The 13,128-nt window shown below is 68.5% G+C and overlaps 1 protein-coding gene across 1 annotated transcript in view; it reads left to right on the forward strand.

The window, feature by feature from the left end:
• sbf1 (SET binding factor 1) overlaps positions 1-13,128 on the forward strand; it is a 359,704-nt gene that overhangs the window by 332,100 nt on the left and 14,476 nt on the right. Inside the window, exons 35-38 of the mRNA XM_068005308.1 lie at positions 9,209-9,335; positions 9,864-9,994; positions 10,683-10,916; positions 11,218-11,325. Coding sequence (XP_067861409.1) covers positions 9,209-9,335; positions 9,864-9,994; positions 10,683-10,916; positions 11,218-11,325 — 600 coding nt within the window. The remainder of the gene's footprint in view (positions 1-9,208; positions 9,336-9,863; positions 9,995-10,682; positions 10,917-11,217; positions 11,326-13,128) is intronic.

Consider the following 13,128-nt stretch of genomic DNA (forward strand, 5'->3'; position numbering starts at 1 on the left):
CTCCCCCTCCTCCCCCACCTCCTCCCCTCCCTCCCCCACACCTCCCCTCCCTCTCACCTCCCCTCCCTCTCACCTCCCCTCCCTCTCACCTCCCCTCCCTCTCACCTCCCGTCCCTCACCTCACCTCCCCTCCCCTCCCTCACCTCCCCTCCCTTCCTCACCTCCCCTCCCTTCCTCTCCTCCCCTCCCTTCCTCTCCTCCCCTCCCTTCCTCACCTCCCTCCCTTCTTCCCACTTCTTCCACCCATTTTTCCCTCCTCTCTCCTGCCCCCTCCCCTCCACCCCTCCCCCTCCCCCTCCCCTCACCCCTCCCCCTCCCCCTCCCCTCCGCTCCCACTCCCCCTCCCCTCCGCTCCCACTCCCCCTCCCCTCCGCTCCCACTCCCCCCTCCCCCTCTCCTCCTCCCCCCACCGCCCCTCCTCCTCCCCCCTCCCCCCACCCCCCACCCCCCCTCCCCCCACCCCCCACCCCCCCTCCCTCCACCCCCCCTCCCTCCACCCCCCCTCCCTCCCCTCCCCCCACCCCACCCTCCCCTCCCACTCCCCCTCCCCCCTCCCCCTCCTCCCTCCCCCTCCTCCCTCCCCCACCCCCTCCCCCTCCTCCCTCCCCACCCCCTCCCCCCTGCTCCTCCCCCTCCCTCCCCCCTGCTCCTCCCCTCCCTCCCCCCTGCTCCTCCCCTCCCTCCCCCCTGCTCCTCCCCTCCCTCCCCCCTGCCTCCTCCCCTCGCCTCCCCCCTGCTCCTCCCTCCCTCCCCCCTGCTCCTCCCCTCCCTCCCCCTGCTCCTCTCCTCCCTCCCCCTCCCCCCATCCCTCCCCTCCCTCCCCCCTCCCCCCTCCCCCCCCCCATCCCTCCCCCCCCCCCCTCCCTCCCCCCCCTCCCCCCTCCTCCTCCCCCTCTCCCCTCCCCCTCCCCCCCTCCCCTCTCTCCCCCCCTCCCCACTCCTCCCCCCTCCCCCTCTCCTCCCCCCCTCCCTCTCCTCCCCTCTCCCTCTCCTCCCCTCTCCTCTCCTCCCCCCCCACCCTCTCCTCCCCCACTCCCTCTCCTCTCCTCCCCCACTCCCTCTCCTCTCCTCCAACTCCCTCTCCTCCCACTCCCTCTCCTCTCCTCCCTTCCTTCCCCCCCCTTCCCCCCCCCTTCCCCCCCCCCTTCCCCCCCCCCTTCCCCCCCCCCCTTCCCCCCTCCCCCTCCCCCCTTCCCCCTCCCCCTTCCCCATCCCCCTCCCCCTCCCCCCCTCCCCCTCCCCCCTCCCCCCCACCCCCCTCCCCACCCTCCCCCCACCCCCTCCCCCCCTATCTCCTCCCCCCTTCCCCCCTCCCCTATCTCCTCCCCCCCCCTCCCCCCTATCTCCTCCCCCCTCCCTCTCCCCCTTTTCTCCTCCCCCCCTCCCCCTCCCCCCTTTTCTCCTCCCCCCTCCCCCCCTCCCCCTTTTCTCCTCCCCCTCCCCTATCACCTCCCCCCACCCCCTATCTCCTCCCCCTCCCCTATCCCCTCCCCCTCCCCCTCCCCTCCCCCCCATCCCTCCCCCCTATCTCCTCCCCCCCCTCCCCCTATCTCCTCCCCCTCCCCCCTCCTCCTATCTCCTCCCCCCTCCCCCCCAATCCCCCTATCTCCTCCCCCCTCCCCCCTCCCCCTCCCCCCCTCCCCCTCCCCCCTCCCCCTATCTCCTCCCCCTCCACCCTATCTCCTCCCCCTCCCCCCATCTCCTCCCCCTCCCCCCCATCTCCTCCCCCTCCCCCCCATCTCCTCCCCCTCCCCCCCATCTCCTCCCCCTCCCCCCCATCTCTCCCCCTCCCCCCCATCTCCTCCCCCTCCCCCCCATCTCCTGCCCTCCCCCCCATTCTCCTCCCCCTCCCCCCCATCTCCTCCCCCTCCCCCCCCATCTCCTCCCCCCTTCCCCCCCCATCTCCTCCCCCTCCCCCCCCATCTCCTCCCCCTCCCCCCCATCTCCTCCCCCCTCCCCCCCATCTCCTCCCCCCGTCCCCCCTATCTCCTCCCCCCCTCCCCCCTATCTCCTCCCCCGTCCCCCTATCTCCTCCCCCTCCCCCTATCTCCTCCCCCGCCTCCCCCGCCTCCCCTCCCTCCCCTCCCCTCCCTCCCCTCCCCTCCTCCTCCTCCCCTCCCCTCCTCCTCCTCCCCTCCCCTCTCCTCTCCTCCTCCTCCCTCTCCTCTCCTCCTCCTCCCTCTCCCTCCTATCTCCTCCCCCTACCCATCCCCCCCCCCTCCCATCCCCCCTCCCCCCTCCCCATTCCCCCCCCTTCCCCCCCCCCCCTCCCCCCTCCCCCCCCCTCCCCCTCCCTCCCCCCTCCCACCTCCCCCCTCTCCACCTCCCCCTCTCTCCCCCTCTCCACCCCCATCCCCCACCCCTACCCCCTCCCTCCTCCTCCCCTCCCCTCCTCCCCTCCCCTCCTCCCCTCCCCCTCCTCCCCCTCCCCCTCCTCCCCCATCCCCCTCCTCCCCTCCCCCCTCCCCCCTCCTCCCCCCTCCCCCTCCCCCCACTCCTCCCCCTCCCCTCCTCCTCCCCTCCCCTCCCTCCCCCTCCCTCCTCCCCCTCCCCCTCTCTCCTCCCCCTCCCCCTCCTTCCTCCCCCTCCCCTCTCTCTCCCCCTCCCTCCTCCTCCCCCTCCCCTCTCCTCCCCCTCCCCCCCTCTCCTCCCCCTCACCCTCTCCTCCCCCCTCCCCCCTCCCTCCTCCCCCCCCTCCCCTCTCCTCCCCCTCCCCTCTCTCCCCCTCCCCTCTCCTCCCCCACTCCCTCGTCCTCCCCCCACTCCCTCTCCTCTCCTCCCCTCCCTCCCCCTCACCTCCTCCCCTCCCTCCCCCACACCTCCCCTCCCTCCCCACACCTCCCCTCCCTCTCACCTCCCCACCCTCTCACCTCCCCTCCTCTCACCTCCCCTCCCTCTCACCTCCCCTCCTCTCACCTCCCCTCCCTCTCACCTCCCCTCACCTCCCCTCCCTCACCCTCACCCACCTCACCACCTCACCTCACCTCACCTCGACCTCCCCTCCCTCACCTCCCCTCCCTCACCTCCCCTCCCTCACCTCCCCTCCCTCACCTCCCTCCCCTCCCTTCCTCACCTCCCCTCCCTTCCTCACCTCCCCTCCCTTCCTCACCTCCCCTCCCTTCTTCCCCTTCTTCCACCCATTTTTCCCTCCTCTCTCCTGCCCCTCCCCTCCACCCCTCCCCCTCCCCCTCCCCCTCCCCCTCCGCTCCCACTCCCACCTCCCCTCCGCTCCCCACTCCACCCTCCCCCTCTCCTCCTCCCCCCTACCGCCCCTCCTCTCCCCCACCCCCCTCCCCTCCCACTCCCCCTCCCCCCCTCCCTCCCCCACCCCCTCCCCCTCCTCCCTCCCTCCCTCCTCCCTCCCTCCCCCCCTCCCTCCCTCCCCCCTCCCCTCCCTCCCCCCTGCTCCTCCCCTCCTCCCCCCTGCTCCTCCCCTCCCTCCCCCCTGCTCCTCCCCTCCCTCCCCCCTGCTCCTCCCCAGCTCCTCTCCTCCCTCCCCCTCCCCCCTCCCTCCCCCTCCCCCTCCCCCCCTCCCCCCCCATCCCCCTCCCCCTCCCTCCCCTACCCCTCTCCTCCCCCTCCCTCTCCTCTCCTCCCCCACTCCCTCTCCTCCCCCACTACCCTCTCCTCCCCCACTCCCTCTCCTCCCCTCCCACTCCCTCTCCTCTCCTCTCCTCCCTCCTTCCCCCCTCCCCCCCTTCCCCTTCCCCCTCCCCCCTTCCCCCCTCGCCCTCCCCCCTTCCCCCCTTCCCCCTCCCCCTTCCCCCCTTCCCCCTCCCCCCTTCCCCCCTCCCCCCCTCCCCCCCTTCCCCCCTCCCCCTCCCCCCTTCCCCCCTCCCCCCTCCCCCCTTCCCCCCTCCCCCCTCCCCCCTTCCCCCCTCCCCCCTTCCCCCCTCCCCCCTTCCCCCCCTCCCCCCTATCTCCTCCCCCCTCCCCCTATCTCCTCCTCCCTCCCCCTCCCCCTCCCCCCTCCCCTCCCCCTCCCCCCCATCCCCCTCCCCCTCCCTCCCCTCCCCTCTCCTCCCCCTCCCTCTCTCTCCTCCTCCCCACTCCCTCTCCTCCCCCACTCCCTCTCCTCCCCCACTTCCCTCTCCTCCCCTCCCACTCCCCTCTCCTCTCCTCTCCTCCCTCCTTCCCCCCTCCCCCCCTTCCCCTTCCCCCTCCCCCCTTCCCCCCTCGCCCTCCCCCCTTCCCCCCCTTCCCCCTCCCCCTTCCCCCCTTCCCCCTCCCCCCTTCCCCCCTCCCCCCCTCCCCCCTTCCCCCTCCCCCTCCCCCCCATCCCCCTCCCCCTCCTCCCCTCCCCTCTCCTCCCCCTCCCCTCTCCTCTCCTCCCCCACTCCCCTCTCCTCCCCCACTCCCTCTCCTCCCCCACTCCCTCTCCTCCCCTCCCACTCCCTCTCCTCTCCTCTCCTCCCTCCTTCCCCCCTCCCCCCCTTCCCCTTCCCCTCCCCCCTTCCCCCCTCGCCCTCCCCCCTTCCCCCCCTTCCCCCTCCCCCTTCCCCCCTTCCCCCTCCCCCCATCCCCCCTCACCCCCCTCCCCCCTTCCCCCTCCCCCCCTCCCCCCCTCCCCCCTTCCCCCCCTCCCCCCTTCCCCCTCCCCCTTCCCCCCTCCCCCCTATCTCCTCCCCCCTCCCCCCTCCCCCCTTCCCCCCTCCCCCCTCCCCCCTTCCCCCCTCCCCCCTTCCCCCCTCCCCCCTATCTCCTCCCCCCTCCCCCCTATCTCCTCCCCCCTCCCCCTCCCCCTTTTCTCCTCCCCCCTCCCTCTCCCCCTTTTCTCCTCCCCCCTCCCCCTCCCCCTCCCCCTCCCCCTCCCCCCTCCCCCTCCCCCTCCCCCCTCCCCCTCCCCTCCCCCCTCCCATCTCCTCCCCCCATCTCCTCCCCCCCATCTCCTCCCCCCCCCCCATCTCCTCCCCCCTATCTCCTCCCCCTCCCCCCTCCCTCCTATCTCCTCCCCTCCCCCCTCCCCCTATCTCCTCCCCCCTCCCCCTCCCCCTATCTCCTCCCCCCTCCCCCCATCTCCTCCCCCCTCCCCCCATCTCCTCCCCCCTCCCCCCATCTCCTCCCCCCTCCCCCCATCTCCTCCCCCCTCCCCCCATCTCCTCCCCCTCCCCCCCATCTCCTCCCCCTCCCCCCAGCTCCTCCCCCTCCCCCCCAGCTCCTCCCCCTCCCCCCAGCTCCTCCCCCTCCCCCCCAGCTCCTCCCCCTCCCCCCCATCTCCTCCCCCTCCCCCCCATCTCCTCCCCCTCCCCCCCATCTCCTCCCCATCTCCTCCCCCTCACCCCCATCTCCTCCCCCTCCCCCCCATCTCCTCCCCCTCCCCCCCATCTCCTCCCCCTCCCCCCCATCTCCTCCCCCTCCCCCCCATCTCCTCCCCCTCCCCCCCATCTCCTCCCCCTCACCCCCATCTCCTCCCCCTCACCCCCATCTCCTCCCCCCTCCCCCCATCTCCTCCCCCTCCCCCCCATCTCCTCCCCCTCCCCCCCATCTCCTCCCCCTCCCCCCCATCTCCTCCCCCTCCCCCCATCTCCTCCCCCGCCTCCCCCATCTCCTCCCCCGCCTCCCCCTATCTCCTCCCCCTCCCCCTCCCCCGCCTCCCCCTCCCCCGCCTCCCCCTCCCCCGCCTCCGCCTCCCCCTCCCCCGCCTCCCCCTCCCCCTCCCCCACCTCCCCCTCCCCTCCTCCCCTCCCCCCTCCCCTCCCCCCTCCCCCCTCCCCTCCCCCCTCCCCTCCCCCCTCTCCCCTCCCCTCCCCCCTCCCCTCCCCCCTCTCCCCTCCCCTCCCCTCCCCTCTCCTCTCCTCCTCCTCCCTCTCCTCTCCTCCTCCTCCCTCTCCCTCCTATCTCCTCCCCCCTCCCCATCCCCCTCCCCCCTCCCCATCCCCCTCCCCCGCCTCCCCCCTCCCCCGCCTCCCCCCTCCCCTCCTCCCCTCCCCTCCCCTCCCCTCTCCTCTCCTCCTCCTCCCTCTCCTCTCCTCCTCCTCCCTCCTATCTCCTCCCCCCTCCCCATCCCCCTCCCCCCTCCCCTTCCCCCCCCCTCCCACCCTCCCTCCCCCCTCTCCGCCTCCCCCTCCCTCCCCGTCTCTGCCTCCCCTCCCTCCCCCGTCTCTGCCTCCCCCCTCTCTCCCCTCTCCCCTCCCCCATCCCCCACCCCCTCCCTCCTCCTCCCCCTCCCCCTCCTCCCCTCCCCCTCCTCCCCCATCCCCCTCCTCCCCCTCCCCCTCCTCCTCCCCCTCCCCCTCCTCCCCACCCCCCCCCTCCTCCCCCACCCCCTCCCCCTTCCCCACCCCTCCCTCCCCCCTCTCCCCCTCCCTCCCCCCTCTCCCCCTCCCTCCCCCCTCTCCCCCTCCCCCCCCCCCTCTCCCCTCCCTCCCCCCTCTCCCCCTCTCCCCTCCCCCTCTCCCCCTCTCCCCTCCCTCCCTCCCCTCTCCCTCCCTCCCTCCCTCTCCCTCCCTCCCCTCTCCCTCCCTCCCTCCCCTCTCCCTCCCTCCCCTCTCCCTCCCTCCCTCCCCCCTCCCTCCCTCCCCTCTCCTCCCTCCCTCCCCTCTCCCTCCCTCCCCCCCTCTCCCTCCCTCCCCTCTCCCCCTATCTCCTCCCCCATCCCCTCCCTCCTCCTCCTCCTCCCCTCCCCCTCCTCCCCCCTCCCCCTCCTCCCCCCCTCCTCCCCTTCCCCATCCCCCTCCTCCCCCTTCCCCATTCCCCCTCCTCCCCCTTCCCCACCCCCCCTCCCTCCCCCCCCTCCCCCCTCCCCCTCTCCTCCCTCCCCCTCCCCCTCCCTCCCCCTCCCTCCCCCTCCTCCCCCTCCCTCTCCCCCTCCCCCTCCCTCCCCCCTCTCCCCCTCCCTCCCCTCTCCCCCCCTCCCCCTCCCTCTCCCCCCCTCCCCCTCCCTCTCCCCCCCTCCCCCTCCCTCTCCCCCCCTCCCCTTCCTCTCCCCCCCTCCCCCTCCCTCTCCCCCCCCTCCCCCTCCCTCTCCTCTCCCCCCCCCTCTCCCCCCCTCCCCCTCCCTCCTCTCCTCCCCCCCTCCCCCTCCCCCTCCCCCTCCCTCTCCTCTCCCCCTCCCTCTCCTCTCCCCCTCCCTCTCCTCTCCCCCTTCCTCCCCTCCCCTCTCCCCCTCCTCCCCTCCCCTCCTCCCCCTCCCCTCTCCTCTCCTCCCCTCCTCCCTCTCCCTCCTATCTCCTCCCCCCTCCCCCTCCCCCCTCCCCCTCCCCCCTATCTCCTCCCCCTCCCCTCCCCCTTCCCCCTCCCCCTCCCTCCCCCCTCTCCGCCTCCCCCCCCTTCCCCCTCCCCCTCCCTCCCCCACTCCGCCTCCCCCCCCCTCCCTCGCCTCCCCCCCCTCCCTCCGCCTCCCCCCCCTCCCTCCGCCTCCCCCCCCCTCCCTCCCTCCCCCTTCTCCGCCTCCCCCCCCCTCCCCCGCCTCCCCCCCCCCCTCCCCTCCCTCCCCCCCCCCTCCCTCCCTCCCCCCTCTCCGCCTCCCCCCCCCTCCCTCCCTCCCCCCTCTCGCCTCCCCCCCTCTCCCCCTCCCCCTCCCTCCCCCTCTCCCCCTCCCCCTCCCTCCCCTCTCTCCCCTCCCCCTCCCTCCCCTCTCTCCCCTCTCCCCTCCCTCCCCTCTCCCCCTCTCCCCTCCCCCACCCCCCTCCCCACCCCCTCCCTCCTCCTCCTCCTCCCCTCCCCCTCCTCCCCCATCCCCCTCCTCCCCCTCCCCCCTCCCCCTCCCCCTCCCCCTCCCCCTCCCCCTCCCCCCTCCCCCCTCCCCCCTCCCCCTCCCCCTCCCCCCCCTCCTCTCCTCCTCCCCACCCCCTCCCCCTCCCCCCCTCTCTCCCCCTCCTCCCTCTCCCCTCCCCCCTCTCCCCCTCCCTCACCCCTCTCCCCCCCTCCTCCCCTCTCCCCCTATCTCCTCCCCCATCCCCCTCCCCCACCCCCTCCCTCCTCCTCCTCCTCCCCTCCCCCCTCCCCTCCTCCCCCCCTCCCCTCCTCCCCCATCCCCATCCCCCTCCCCCTCCTTCCCCATCCCCCCTCTCCCCCTCCCTCCCCTCCCCCTCCCCCTCCCTCCCTCCCTCCCCCTCTCCCCCTCCCCCTCCCCCCCCTCTCCCCTCCCCCTCCCTCCCCTCCCTCCCCCCCCTCCCCCTCCCCCTCCCTCCCCCTCTCCCTCCCCTCTCCCCCTCCCCCTCCCTCCCCTCTCCCCCTCCCTCCCCTCTCCCCCTCCCCTCCCCTCTCCCCCTATCTCCTCCCCCTCCCCCACCCCCTCCCTCCTCCTCCCCCTCCCTCCCCCTCCCTCCTCCCCCTCCCTCCCCCTCCTCCTCCCCCTCCCTCCCCCTCCTCCTCCCCCTCCCCCCTCCTCCTCCCCTCCCCCTCCTCCCCCATCCTCCCCCTCCCCCCCATCCCCTCCCCCTCCTCCCCCATCTCCTCCCCCTCCTCCCCCATCTCCCCCTCCCCCCCATCCCCTCCCCCTCCCCCACCCCCTCCCTCCCCCTCTCCCTCCCCCACCCCCTCCCTCCCCCTCTCCCCCACCCCCTCCCTCCCCCTCTCCCTCCCCCACCCCCTCCCTCCCCCACCCCCTCCCTCCCCCACCCCCTCCCTCCCCCTCCCCCACCCCACCCCCTCCCTCCCCCTCCCCCACCCCCTCCCCCCCTCCCCCTCCCCCACCCCCACCCCCTCCCCTCTCCCTCCCCCTCCCCCTCCCTCTCCCCCTCCCCCCTCCCCTCTCCCTCTCCCCCCCCTCCCCTCTCCCTCTCCCCCCCTCCCTCCCCTCTCCCTCTCCCCCCCCTCCCCTCTCCCTCTCCCCCCCTCCCCTCTCCCCTCTCCCTCTCCCCCCCTCCCCTCTCCCTCTCCCCTCTCCCCCTCCCCTCTCCCCCCCCATCCCCCTCCCCCCCATCCCCCCCATCCCCCTCCCCCATCCCCATCCCCCTCACCCCTCCCCCATCCCCCCTCCCCCATCCCCCCTCCCCCATCCCCCTCCCCCATCCCCCCTCCCCCTCCCCCATCCCCCCCTCCCCCTCCCCCCCCTCCCCCTCCCCCATCCCCCCCTCCCCCTCCCCCTCTCCCCCTCCCCCTCTCCCTCTCCCTCTCCCTCTCCCACCCCTCTCCACCCCCACCCCTCTCAGGCTCTTTGAGAGACCATTTTCTCTATAGGACCCAGTCATTGTCGACATTGTTTCCTCAGTCCCTGCCCACGGCTCCCTTAATCAGCTCTTTACCTCTTTTCTGTCCTTTTTAGATCCATTTGCAGTTCCCGATGGAGTTTGAGTTCAGTCATTACTACCTGAAATTCCTGGCATATCATTATGTGTCCAACCGCTTCAGGACCTTCCTGCTGGATTCTGACCACGAAAGGATCGAACTTGGTAAAACCATAACCAACTGCTTCTCTTGTTAGTTTGGGCGAGAATGAACCCCCTTTTCCTTTGTTGATTTCAACCCCCTTTCTGTTTAGTTTTCCTGGGGGGCCAAACTCGGATTATGGTGGGAACCTGCTCCCCTTCCCCAAGCCACCCCCCCCCCAACACGCAATCCCCCCAACACCCCATTCCCTCTGAATGAGCTGATTCAATCCTTTTCCCAGAGGGTGAATGGACAGTGTCTGACCCACTGCCCCGCCCACTCCATCATCAGAGAGAGGAGCCCATCACCCCCTGTCTGGGAGTGGATTTGAACTCGGATCCCAGAGGTAAGCGGGTAGGAGAGTGGGATTAAACTAAATGTGGAGAAATAAAACAGTGCCGATTCGACGTCTACATCATTCTATGATCCTAGGTGAAAGAACAAAGTTTGATTCACTACACCATCCAGTCCCTCTTAACTTTGTAGCCAGCCATGATGGTACTCTAGTTGTAGTTCTACAGGATACTTTGAGTTCTGTCTGTATCTCTCAGGACTGATGTATGAAGAGAAAGGGGAGAGAAAGAGCCAACAAGCGTGCAAGTCTGTGTGGGACTACATTGAGCGGCTGAGTAAGAAGACACCAATCTATTTCAACTTCTTGTATGCACCTGAGGATGGAGAGGTGAGGAGGAGTTCCTGGCTTTTTGCTCTGGAGGTGGGGCATTTCATCAAACAACATGCTTCTTATTGGGTTTCGCTTTTGTAACCCCATTGACTATTGGTCCAACCCTGCTTACTATTTCTATAACCCCATTGACTAATGGTCTAACTCTGCTGACTGTTTCTATAACCCCATTGACTATTGGTCTAACTCTGCTGACTGTTTCTATAACCCCATTGACTATTGGTCTAACTCTGCTGACTGTTTCTATAACCCCATTGACTATTGGTCTAACCCTGCTGACTGTTTCTATAACTCCATTGACTATTGGTCTAACCCTGCTGACTGTTTCTATAACTCCATTGACTATTGGTCTAACCCTGCTGACTGTTTCTATAACTCCATTGACTATTGGTCTAACCCTGCTGACTGTTTCTATAACTCCATTGACTATTGGTCTAACCCTGCTGACTGTTTCTATAACTCCATTGACTATTGGTCTAACCCTGCTGACTGTTTCTATAACTCCATTGACTATTGGTCTAACCCTGCTGACTGTTTCTATAACTCCATTGACTATTGGTCTAACCCTGCTGACTGTTTCTATAACTCCATTGACTATTGGTCTAACCCTGCTGACTGTTTCTATAACTCCATTGACTATTGGTCTAATTGCAATGACAGTCTCAATAATCCTGTTAAACTCCAGGTTCTAAGGCCGTATGGTAACATTTCCAACTTGAAGGTCTGGGATTATTACACACATGAGACGCTTTCTGAAGGGCCGCCATATGATTGGGAGCTGGTGTATGGGCGAAGAGAACAGTTAGATGATGGGGAAAGAACGGATACAATGGCACCGCAGACACTCCGCAAGATTGTGTGGCCGTGCTACGACAACCAAAACAAGACGGAGCCAGATGCCATCACCAAACTGTTGGAGGTAAAGTCCATGCCTGAGGATCAGCTCCAGATCCAATATGTGGGCAGTGCCTGAGGGTCATGTGTGAGTGGGCAGGCAGCCACTTTCCTCCAGCTTCTATGTTCTGCTGTGCCCTTGAGAAAGTACGAGCTATTGGTCCGCGATAAAAGCGTGTCTGATGTTTGGGCCACACTCACGGTGGGAGTGAGTCTGACAGGAGTAGTGGGGAGGGTTGAAAAGGGGTGGGGGCGGGTTCGACAGAGTGGGGCGTTTGACAGGAGTGGGGGCCATGAATTTGATCACCTGTCCTTGTGTCTGGCAGGAGATGCAGGTGCTGGAGTGTGAGCTGGGTCAAGTGCCAGACAAATGGAAGGAGACCTGGGACAAGATCAAAGTAACCCAGCGGACAGAGAGGAAGCAGGAGGATAAGGTAGGTCAGCACTCGGACTCCAACACGACGGTGCAGCGCTCCCTCGGTGCTGACCCTCCGACGGTGCAGCGCTCCCTCGGTGCTGACCCTCCGACGGTGCAGCGCTCCCTCAGTGCTGACCCTCCGACGGTGCAGCGCTCCCTCAGTGCTGACCCTCCGACGGTGCAGCGCTCCCTCAGTGCTGACCCTCCGACGGTGCAGCGCTCCCTCAGTGCTGACCCACCGACGGTGCAGCGCTCCCTCAGTGCTGACCCTCCGACGGTGCAGCGCTCCCTCAGTACTGACCCTCCGACGGTGCAGCGCTCCCTCAGTGCTGACCCTCCGACGGTGCAGCGCTCCCTCAGTGCTGACCCTCCGACGGTGCAGCGCTCCCTCAGTGCTGACCCTCCGACGGTGCAGTGCTCCCTCAGTGCTGACCCTCCGACGGTGCAGCGCTCCCTCAGTGCTGACCCTCCGACGGTGCAGCGCTCCCTCAGTGCTGACCCTCCGACGGTGCAGCGCTCCCTCAGTGCTGACCCTCCGACGGTGCAGCGCTCCCTCAGTGCTGACCCTCCGACGGTGCAGCGCTCCCTCAGTACTGACCCTCCGACAGTGCAGCGCTCCCTCAGTGCTGACCCTCCGACAGTGCAGCGCTCCCTCAGTACTGACCCTCCGACAGTGCAGCGCTCCCTCAGTACTGACCCTCCGACAGTGCAGCGCTCCCTCAGTACTGACCCTCCGACAGTGCAGCGCTCCCTCAGTACTGACCCTCCGACAGTGCAGCGCTCCCTCAGTACTGACCCTCCGACAGTGCAGCGCGCCCTCAGTGCTGACGCTCCGACAGTGCAGCGCTCCCTCAGTGCTGACCCTCCGATAGTGCAGCGCTCCCTCAGTGCTGACCCTCCGATAGTGCAGCGCTCCCTCAGTACTGACCCTCCGACAGTGCAGCGCTCCCTCAGTGCTGACCCTCCGACAGTGCAGCGCTCCCTCAGTGACAGCCTGAATTTTGTGCTCATGTCTCTGGAGTGGGACTTGAACCACGACCTTCTGACTCAGAGGGAAGAGTGTTACCCCTGAGCCACGGTTAACACCAAAAATAATCCAAGAAAAACTGACGTCCATGGGGGTCAAAGATAAACCCCTCCAGTGACTGGAGTCATACCTGGTGCAAAAGAAGGCGGTTGTGCTTGTCGGAGGCCAGTCAGCACAGCCCCAGAACATCATTGCAGGAGTTACTCATGGAAGCATCATCGACCCAACCATTTTCAACCAAAGGACACGTCCTGTGACTGGGCGTTGATCATTACACAGTGTAGAGGAAGAGTCACAGGGAGCTGATCATTACACACTATAGAGGAAGAGTCACAGGGAGCTGATCATTACACACTACAGAGGAAGAGTCACAGGGAGCTGATCATTACACACTATAGAGGAAGAGTCACAGGGAGCTGATCATTACACAGTATAGAGGAAGAGTCACAGGGAGCTGATCATTACACACCATAGAGGAAGAGTCACAGGGAGCTGATCATTACACACTACAGAGGAAGAGTCACAGGGAGCTGATCATTACACACTATAGAGGAAGAGTCACAGGGAGCTGATCATTACACAGTATAGAGGAAGAGTCACAGGGAGCTGATCATTACACACTATAGAGGAAGAGTCACAGGGAGCTGATCATTTCACACCATAGAGGAAGAGTCACAGGGAGCTGATCATTTCACACCATAGAGGAAGAGTCACAGGGAGCTGATCATTTCACACTATAGAGGAAGAGTCACAGGGAGCTGATCATTTCACACTATAGAGGAAGATGTGGAG

Source organism: Heptranchias perlo, chromosome 24 (genome assembly GCF_035084215.1).
Source record: "Heptranchias perlo isolate sHepPer1 chromosome 24, sHepPer1.hap1, whole genome shotgun sequence".
NCBI lineage: Eukaryota > Metazoa > Chordata > Chondrichthyes > Hexanchiformes > Hexanchidae > Heptranchias > Heptranchias perlo.